Here is a 10,379-nt window from a genome sequence, read left to right on the forward strand (position 1 = left end):
TTGCGGCCGTACTATCGTCTTCAACGTGGTTACGGTGGCTAGACACCGTAACGTGGTAGTCGTCGTGTAGTTGTCGTCACATACACGTGTGATCGCGACTCCCACACACACAACTAGTCAACTTACACAAACATGGTCGACCTGGTATTGTGTCGCGAAACCTCTAACACTGGAGCAGCCAGGTACCTGCAAAATGCTTCGCGTAACATCAATTGTTGCACTGCCTGCGATCTGTACAACTTTTGTGAGGTAAATATTTCGACATTGGTGTCAGTGGCTACGATGCTCTGCGGCTGAAGTCCAGGTCACTGATGCTATTCCTGGCCATGGTGGCCGTATTCCAATGAGGGCAGAAATCATAAACGCTCGTGCAATGCTTTGGTTGCTCTCCCCCCCCCCCCCTCCCAATGTTGAAAAACACCGTATGCTCAACATACTTCGGCAGTCCTAATTGAGAGCGTATTTCATTGTGCCGGCGTTGCACGTGGGCAGGTAAACCCAATCTGTTAGTTATTGTACTTTTCTTTATGTTGCCTACATACAAATGACCCACGGTTCAATGTAGTCGAAGCGGAACCAATAGAAAACGTCGCAGTCACAATCCGGCGAACGATTATAAACGCAAGAGATGACACGCCTTGTATGGATAAACAGTAAACGCCTCAATGTAGGCGCCATTTATTATTATGTACAGTGTTCGAAGCGTTCTTCGAAAGAAGCGGTCTTCGCTAAAACGAAACGCGCGTACTTGTCCTAGTACGCGCACCATACACAAAATACACGTGGTGCCGCCATTGACGGTGCACTTTCATTCTAGCAGGATGTCGTTCGTGAAGACGCCGAACGTGAAGAGAGGCGGGTACTGTGGCCCCGGATTCTCTTCAGCGATGTCCTCGTCGCATCCCTCCAGCCTCACGCCTGCGGAAGGCAGGCTCAGCATGTCTCTTGGCAGCCCTAGGAGCCCTGCTGCGCCGGAAGTCCCCGCGCTGGAAGCTGCGCTGGACGCCTCCTTTTTTATGCAAGGCTGACTGCAGACGTTCGTCGGCTCGTTCCGAGGCTGGGTGAAAAGGCTCTCCCTTGGAAGACGAAACCAGCGACTCGTGCTGTCCTCTGCAATACAGACAGACAGACAGACAAAGAACTTTAATGAAGGTCCTGAGAAGCTCCGTTGCCCCCTCTCAGGGAGGCGACGAAGCCGCGGGCCACACCCAGGTCGGGACGGGGAGACCGAGCTCCAACGCCGCATCGTGAGCTCTCAGGACAGCCCAAAATTGGCGTGACAGGTCGGAGCTCTGAAGAGCAGAGCTCCACTCCTCTGCAGTGCATCGATGCGGGTCCCTCTGTAACGAGGGGCATCCCCAGAGCATGTGGTTTAAAGTACTACGTTGTCCGCTGCTAGGGCAGTCTGGATTGATGTGAAATAAATTCAGGTTGGGATATGATACCGTCTGAAGCATGCATAGTGTGACACCTTGAGGTCTGGTTAGTGTGCCGTATGGGGGAGGGTATAGGATGAAAAATATCAGGCTACACAGGCTGCGTTCCTTCCTTAGCGAGTGTTAGTGTGTGCGGCATTCCGGTAAACGCAATGACGTTTGCTGATTACCGGGTTACCGTAGGCGTCAATGACAGCGGCCGCGTCGGCGGTGCCACCTGCTGGCGCAACACCCAACCAGACAAACGCCGCCATGGCCTCCGGGACTGCACGTGCTGGCAAATTTTGATCCCGTCGTCCCATTAGGCACGCTCCCCGGCAGGAAAGTGTAATGAGGTGCGCGCGCGCCCCGCTGCCCTGAAATAGTGCTTTTACCCCACTGTCCCTTTTTTTTTTTTTTTGGGTGGAGCCCTGCGCCCCTATAGGCAGGTCAACTGTAGGACTGCAGCAGTGATTCGACAGGTGCTGGAGGTGATTTTATTACCAGTGGTGCCTGTGCGGCGCAATTCAAACTTTCCAATATTTCAATGAGTGATTTAAACGCGATAAATCGCTTGATGTGGCCCGGCATGAAGGCTGGTACCCGGCGGAAACGTCAGTAAAATCGTGATACATGCTTCTATTCTTTCACCTGTTTCATTGCCGGATCCTGCGATTCAACGCTGCACTGATGTGTGCGTTTAAGACAGCAGCACAGCTGTTGCCTCGACGCCTTTGTTTGGCCGAGCCACCCGCCGAACGAAGATGACGCGCACAGGGATGATGATTAGATGCAGGTGAAAAAGATGAAGGATGCATATTGTGGATATATATATATATATATAATCAATCTGTTCCCTGCTTTCTCCACCAATATTCTAATAGTCTCCTACTTATCTCAACACTTGTCTCGCAGGGTGAATATCTTGCCATGCGACTACGATGGGCCGGTTTTTTTTTTTTTTTTTTTTTTTTTTTGCGAGATAGCGACACGTAAGGGGGCCCGTGTCGCAGCAAATCTGGCGTCGGTGTCGGCTTCGGCGTCAGCATCTGCGTCAGTGGCATCCATTGAGGAAGAAAAATGTATAGGAGGACGCATTACGTCACGCAGCCAGCCTTGGCAAGCGAACGCTTCGTGTAGCCCGCAGTGGTGGCCCAACATGTGACCTCTTGCGTCGAGATCACGGAGAATCGAGATTTGCCGAGACGTTTGGTTACCGGTAGCTTTTATTCGGTACGCGCTCGGCCGGCAGCTGCTCACATGCAGAAAGAAATTGCGAACAAGGCTCCCGTGGGGGAGCCGAAACGTTAATGTATTTTTAAATATATTTCAACCTTTTTTGGTCGGTGTCTCGATCCCTTCCTTTTAAGTATGCAGAAAGGAAGGAGACTGTTCCTTGTTTGTTTTCCTTGGTTTTATTTTTGTTTACTTCAAGAGTTTCAAATGGTTTCGAATGGGCATTGAAAAAAAAAAAAAAATTCAACCGGGAGTACTAAAACCTACCGCGCGCTCTGACGTATCCTCTGTGCTGTGACGTTTTTATCACGTGTTGGGCCACCACAGTCGGCGACAATCGCGTTGCGGTATGCTCCCTCCTATATTTTCCTTCCTCCATGGTGGCATCCGTGGCGGAGAAATTCAGCCCGGACCACCCAGACCACACAGGCCATGGCGCAAGGGATTAGTGAACAAAAATTTATTTTTTCGAAGCAAAATCCGCCAGAAAAAAATCGTAAAGTACGACTTAACTACAACCTACAGGCATGATAGCGTCGGACTGTAATGCGAATATACGAGAAAAAAGCCTGATAGCCTGTCAGGGATCTTTGAATGCTATCGCGTTCCACGCGTAAAGGCGAAGCTTAAGCGTTCTCCAATTCTGATGGTGCGCGGCTCCAGCAAGCAAACCTCGCACAACAATTTTAATCTTGAGCTCGTTTCCTCCCCCCCCCCTTCTCTCTCTCTTTTCCAACCCATACGTGTCTCATCCTGTGGCGTATATTTGCTCCGGTATGTTTTTGTCCTCAGGCAGCCAGCTCAGGCCTCGAATAGCAACGCACTTCCCTTTGCATGATCATACAGACTTTCCCTCATGAGTTAATTTTTGCAGTGTTTGTAATTCTCCGTCGTCTTTTTTGTTTCCATCTTTTGCGTCAAATTTATGGTCTTCTTTTTCTCTCACTTTCTTTGTCATGACTACTAGATGTCTAGTTACACTTTCGATTAACCTGTACTTGGTTGCCAGCTTCCTTGACCTCTTCCTCTATTCTGTGTCCACGCCTAAATGCATTGAAGCACGAAAGTAACTGGAACGCCCATGTATTTCTTTCCATACTTTGGGAAATAATATCTCGAAACAGGTCTCATCCTGGAAATTAATTTCGAGTGGATTCGTCTTTCAAGCTCACCGGCTAACAATTCGTAAATTGTAATATGAGCCGTGAGGAATTACGAAGGTAACTAGTGAATTTTGTTAATTATTTGAGTATGTGTTTCGATTTCTCGTGCTAGTACTGACCGCCGCTACGAACAATGCTGCTCCAGGAGAAGAATTATGTCATTTTAGAAATTCCATAAAACTTAAAAATGACCGCCCTGCATGTATTGTACCTGAGATTATCGACGCCAGCACACGGTGAATGTGGAATTTCCAGGATGAGACCAGTTTCCAGATATTACTTCCCAAAGTGTGTATATCACGGCTGTATATACACTTCACAATACGTATCCGTGTGTAACGAGGTGCGACATAGCACAGACAATGAGCACGACAGAGTAAAACACAAACGACTCACATGTGGAAGCACCAAAAAGGACAAGAGCTGTGCTTCACATATATGTGTCACTTTTCATTTTCTTTCGTCAACTTGCGGCTCCATACTCTCGTTCTAGTGTAGCACGAGGATCACCCCGGCGTCTTCTTCCACAATCATTTTCGTTTCGCTTTAGTAACCATAGAAGACTTCTAGAATATTTAACGCTAATTTCAATTAAACAAACAGTAATTTCTACGATGCTTTCCTTGGCTTTATTGCCTGTTGACTTCGTCTGCTTGTTACTATATATCAAGCCTCTCTGCCCCATTCGTCATATTGCCTCTATTGTCAAGAATGTCTTCCTCTCTCTCTCTAAATAACTCCCGAGAAGAGTAACGCGTCTATATCGTGCCATGCGTGGTTCCTTTCACTGCACTTGGGCGGAGCACCGACCTCTAACCTCAACGTCTCCACGAAGCATCTAACCATTTTTGCGCGTCATGCACTATCGCTAGCGTACACACTGTCTAAAACTGGCGGAAAAACCTGAAGACCGCTGTCACATTTACTGCGCAAAGCAGCCAACGGAATTCCGAAGCCTTCCGACAACCCCACATTGACTCGCGAAACGAGCGCATGCTCGCAAGAACGAGTAGGTTTTCAACAATCGAGAGTGCTTTAAGATCGTATCAACTCACCTGTGGTCTTCGCGGCGTCTTCAAAACAACGTCTGTTAGGTGAATGCGTTTTTTTGACGATGATCGACGTCACGGGTTGCTCATAAGCCGCAGGCATGGCACGGGGGAGAGAATTTTTCACTTCATCCAACGTGAACACCCCGTCCCCGGTTGCTGCGGGCTTCCTGCCACGGCCACCACGGCCTCCACGACTGCCACGGCCACCACGGCTGCCACGGCCTCCACGACTGCCACGGCCACCACGGCTGCCACGGCCTCCACGGCTGCCGTGGCCACGACAAGGTGTCGCACTGCACTGCTTTCCGATTTCGGTCATGACATCTGGTGTTTCCGCATGTGCCACAGACGAACAAGTATGCGACCGATCCGTGAGTTCACAGAAGCAACTACGACTGACAACCGTTCTCTTTCCGTCGCGGTTCATAGTGCAAAACTTACAAAGGAGAAAGGTCCACGCAACTGCTCGCCTTGCTGGAAAATGACGACGCACAGAAGGACGACAGAAGCAGGCCGCAGAGTCGTCCAATGTGCAGAAGCGTGCGCCTTCTTCTGCGAGCGTGTAGCAGACGGCTGCGAGGCGAGCTCGCGGAGACGCAAGCGCGGCTCCGTTGTGCGTGCGAGTTTTCCGAACTGAACCCGGGCGCTGCCGGCGCCGTCTTCTGAAGTCTTCTTCGTTTCGCGGCCAGGCAACACTTGCGACGCCGCTGATTTTGTGGCAGGCGTTATCTGTGTGCCTCCGTAAATACGCAGCCCTGCCTTAGCGCTATGCGTTACCACTTCTCCTTTGTTCACCTAACCAGCGCCGCCGCCATTTTCTCAATGCCGAGCAATCGCTCCCTCCCCAATGGTTGGTGCGCGCCTTAGTTCAGTGAGTTGACGCAATGTGACGCTACCCAGATTGTACGACCGGTTGCGTCACGCGTGCGTGTCAGTGTGCTGCCGTTCCGGAAGAGATGCGGTAGGCGCTCCGTCCCACACCTCATTCGCGCGTTTGTCCGTTGCCTCCGCGATCAGCTCCGTGAGCGCGCCGGCGCGCTGCGGGAGCTAATCGCAGAGGCGACGGTCTGTCAGGTTTACGTCACCGACTTCCGTCGTAAGGCACCACCCACGACCGTAACGCAGGCGCGATACGAAGGACGATGGACGATGCGAAGGGTGGTGAACGGTTATCAGAGGCTCTATTCTGAACATTCCGGCATTTTCTTAGAGCCGTGAGGTAGGCGCGACGTACAAGTGAACTAGAAATATTTTCAGTGCACTGTAGCGCGACGCTTACAAAACGGCCCTGATGGCCCCGATTTGCTTTGGTAACGTGACGCAAATTTGACGTGTTGCCTAAGAAACTGAAATGAAGGCACTGAACCTAACGTTCCTGATCAATCAGAATACCTTTCCTCCTCTATGAGCCAGCCAGTAGCTGGCTCAAAGCGTGCGATTATTCCGTCGGAAACGCTACTCGCTTCCATCGTCTGCTGAGTCCAAGCACGGCTGCTGGATTAAAAAAAAAAAAGAAAAGAAAGAAAGAAAGAGAAAAAAAAAAAAAAAAAAAAACGGTGCGGCCCGTTGCGTGGCGCCGGAACGGCGTCTCGGGCCTAGTTCTCCTCGCGCCCGCTCTGGCGCCACTGCTCTGGTACAGCCGTTCACGGAGAAGCGTTTCCGCAGCCGCGTTCGTACGCGCTACAGTGACTCTAATCAGGCCGTAAATAACGCGTTTTATAGTTGCACCATTAGAGGTTGAATATTGAAGTCCTTATTAGAAGTGCCGATTAGCCCACATGTGAAAAGTCTGCCCTAGGAGTGCCAATCTTTCGTAGAGTGAGCCTGAATGCTCTCCATTAAGGCTACCCGCTCGACTCACCTGAAATGAAAAGCAGTGCTCTATTACGAATAATCGGGAGTGGATTTACGTGTTTCTTCAAGACGACTTCAAGACGATTGATGGCGTTTATTTACAAGATGATGAATGCGAAGGTATCGCTCAGCGAAAATAGTCCACAGCGCCGCACCCGATCCAGCCCAGCTTCGTTCTTCTCTTCAACCGAACTCCGCTCGCATGTTTCAATATTCTCTCTGTGCTGGTAGTGAGTGGCACGGCCCCTAGGTAGGTAGGTAGTAAAATTTATTGAGGTCCGGAAGAATCTTCACCCTGTTTTTGTAGGGGCAAGACTGCGGGCCGCTCCCAGTGTTGGGACGGGAAGGCCAAGCCTCACCGTGGGCCACATCGTGGGCCTTCTGGACAGCCCGGAGTTTATCAATCCATTCGTGGTTCTTTTTACGCAAAAAAGGTGCGGCCTGCTGCGTCATGTCGCTGCCAGTGGGCGAGTCCGTCTCGGCTGAGTTAACAGTTGCGGCCGCTGTTTTTCCTGGGCTCGAAAAAAAAAAAAAAGTTTCCCGGGCTGCGCGTTCTTTTTTTTTTTTTTTTTTTGCATGTACGGCGGATAACCGGGAAGCACAGTCGGGACCACAGTCAGAAGCAAAAGCCTAATCTGCGTGTTCCTTTTATAGTCATTCTCAGTAAATGTAATGAACATACCAGCAACCTGTCGCTTGGCTCCCACTTGCTTCCTTTCCCCGACGGCCCTTGGCGAGAAATATTCTTCAGCCACGCTTCCCGACGCTGTAGATCGTAGGGCAATTCGTGGTACTTAGCGCCTCTCCTCGTGTTCGAGTTGCACATACGGCACACAACAGCTTCGCGGCATCACACCGCTAGAAAAAACCTTCTGCCTCACTCGTGCACACCAGAGAACCGTACTCAAGCACAGGAAACATGAGGCAAGCAGCTCACACACACGATCACACAAAAAATCACACGAGAATGCGCAAGAAAGAGCACACCAACACGCATAAATCCTGAGGCAACCACATTGTAGCTTGCGTACCGTAGCAGTGGCGTCCTCACCAAAAGCAGCGGCCACAACTGTCAACTTAGCCGAGACGCGCTCGCCCATCGACGGCGACGCGACGCAGCAGGCAGTGTTGCCAGGTCGTACAAGGCGGCGGAGCCCAAAGCTACAGAAATTGTAGCCCAAATGTAGCCAAACCCCCCAAAATCGCAAAAAGATTCGTAGCCAAATATAGCCATTTTTATTTTCATATTTATTTGCGTATACATTTTCATATTAGACTACGGTAATCGTTTTGTAGCGTTAGCTACACTGGCCTAGCCAAGCACGTTTCGCGCGGCACATCAAGAGCCGTGCGCAAGGATCAGTGATGTCACACGGCTTGCGCACCGGAGCAGCTACAGTGTACCGGAGCCACCGGAGCCGGCACCTCTCGCGCACTCCGCCGCCGCCGCGCGCGACTCACCGCCGCCGGTCTACGCATTCCAGAGGAGTGACGTCGTAGCCGTGGTAGACGCACTGGCGCCGGCGCGCGCTCGCTGTGCAGTCGCCGTCTGACACTGTGCTGGAGCCGCTGCGCTTCTGACTGACGTTTGCCAGTGTGGTATAGCCATGGAGAAGGAGAGCGCAAATGCTGCTCAACAGCGCAGAAGAACGGAGAAGCTTGACTCATCGGATCCCGAAGTAGTTGCCTGGCAATTAGCGGTTGAGCGTAGGAGGAATGAACAGAAGGCTAAACGTGCTGTGGAGACACTGGAGCAAAGGGACGAACGTCTAGCAAAGCGGCGTCGCCAGGAGGCTGAGCGACGTGCCCGACCACCCCTGCAGCAACAACAAAACGCCGTCGATGACGTCAAGGCTCGCCGATCGACTGAATATACTGTGAAACTCAGCGAAAGCGCCAGTGCGACTCGGACCTTCAGCTGAACCTTTGCTAACGCTACGTATATCCTGGCATAGCCGAGCTAAGCCACTGCAACAATTTTTTTTGCACAAGTTCGTCGTAACAAAATGTCCGTGTCGCCGTCACGGTCGACTCTTCATGGTTTCAAAGGGCGAAATCATAGTGTTTTTATTTTATGACAGATAGTACTAAGCTATTATTTTTACTTATTTGCAGTGATATTAACTATGAACTCTACTTCTTAGCTGCCATTAACGCACAATAATGTTCAGCATCATCGACCTCACGTGACCTCTGCCTATGACGTAGAAAAAGTTCAGCAGTCTGTGACGGGAACGCGCCCACAGTTCTTTTTTTATGAGCCAAAAGCAGTCTTTCCCGCTATGATATCTGGTGCTATTATAAGTATGATCGTACTATCTTGTTTTCTCTTTTTGTAGTTAGCTTGGCCCGGATTAGCTGGGACACACTCTATATAGTGTCCATTTACATCAGCCTGGATGCCATCTTAGGTCTCTAGCACGCCAAGAACATGCGTTAAAATAAAGTGACAGACAACAGATGCCACTCACTGTCTGAATCGGTGTAAGTTTACACCGGGGCAAGACTGCCCCGGTGTGGCCGGCCTGCCGCTGCTGCGTTTTGTCGCCGGCGGCGCGCCGCGCGCGTTTTGCCGCTAGTGTGTACGTGCCAAAGAGAGCAGCTTGTTGTCGGCGTTGCCGCTTTGCCGCCTCTTCCGCGCCCTCAAATCCGGGTCCGCTTGGCGTTTTTTGCTGCTTTGCCGATGCTTCCCGCGCCCTCGCCGCCGGAGTAGATTGCTGTCTGCGTAGACGCTGAGCCGCAGCATGCCGCGCCTTACGTTCGTCCATGGCAGAAAGAGATTGTGTGGTCTGGAACGCGCCATTCACAGCAGCGCCATCTCGTGTATAGACGTTGAGCCACTGCATGCAACGTTTTATCCATGACAGACAGATGGCGTGGCAGTCGATGTGAGCACGGACGACGGCGGACGGACAAGGCTAGACCCCAAGGAGCTTCGCCCCTAAAGATAATCTGGCAGGGAAAGGAAAATGGCAGTAAAGCTTAGCGTGGAGAAACGTGGAGCCGGTCGAAAGCTCTGCCCGGCGGGCGCGATACTTCACCCAGAAGCCATGGCCATGAACACACTGGAGCGTGTCTTCTACCCGTGCTTCCCTTCTTTCATGTCGGCGCCACGATCGCCCGACCCTATTTTATTGCTCTCACTTTCTGAGCATAGCCATGTAAGTACAGTGTACTGTGAAAAGCCCTGTACTCCCAGGCTCATCCCGATGCCCGGGGATTGGGTGTCTGACGATGAAGCGGGGAGTAAGCTTAAGTGCATCAAATATCAAAGCCACTGGCTCAGACAACGGCGCAAAAAGACCACGCACACGTACCGCCGCGCGGCCGGCTCAGCCAGATAAAACATAGCCTTCGAGATTTGTTTCCACTCCATCAGAACCACCTCTGGAGCGTTGATTATGGCGCCACGTATAGCCCAAACAAAGCCAAGTCGCAGATTTTTAGTAGCCCAAATATAGCCACATAGCCAACTCATCCAAGTCGACACCAAAAAAAAATTTCTGTAGACCAATTTGGCTATATATATCCAAACCTGGCAACATTGCATTTCAGTGGTTTTTGAGTGTTAATCTTTTTTCGCTGTGTCATTATCATTTTAGGCGGCTGTTTCATGACCTACATGACACGCATGTCATGACATTCATGACATGACTTAA

The 10,379-nt window shown here is 50.9% G+C and overlaps 1 protein-coding gene across 2 annotated transcripts in view; it reads right to left on the bottom strand.

The window, feature by feature from the left end:
• Positions 1–638: 638 nt before the first annotated feature.
• LOC125944036 (uncharacterized) overlaps positions 639–10,379 on the bottom strand; it is a 30,560-nt gene continuing 20,819 nt past the window's right edge. Inside the window, exons 1-2 of one of the 2 annotated variants that reach the window (XM_049663771.1) lie at positions 4,870–5,670; positions 639–1,110 (exon numbers count right to left, since the gene is read on the bottom strand). In XM_049663771.1, the coding sequence (XP_049519728.1) occupies positions 809–1,110; positions 4,870–5,293 (726 nt within the window). In that variant the 5' untranslated portion in view covers positions 5,294–5,670 and the 3' untranslated portion in view covers positions 639–808. Of the gene's footprint in view, positions 1,111–4,869; positions 5,671–10,379 lie in introns of those variants that run through there. The other variant, XM_049663772.1, reaches the window with a different exon arrangement.

The sequence above is a fragment of the Dermacentor silvarum genome, chromosome 3 (genome assembly GCF_013339745.2).
Source record: "Dermacentor silvarum isolate Dsil-2018 chromosome 3, BIME_Dsil_1.4, whole genome shotgun sequence".
Lineage (NCBI taxonomy): Eukaryota > Metazoa > Arthropoda > Arachnida > Ixodida > Ixodidae > Dermacentor > Dermacentor silvarum.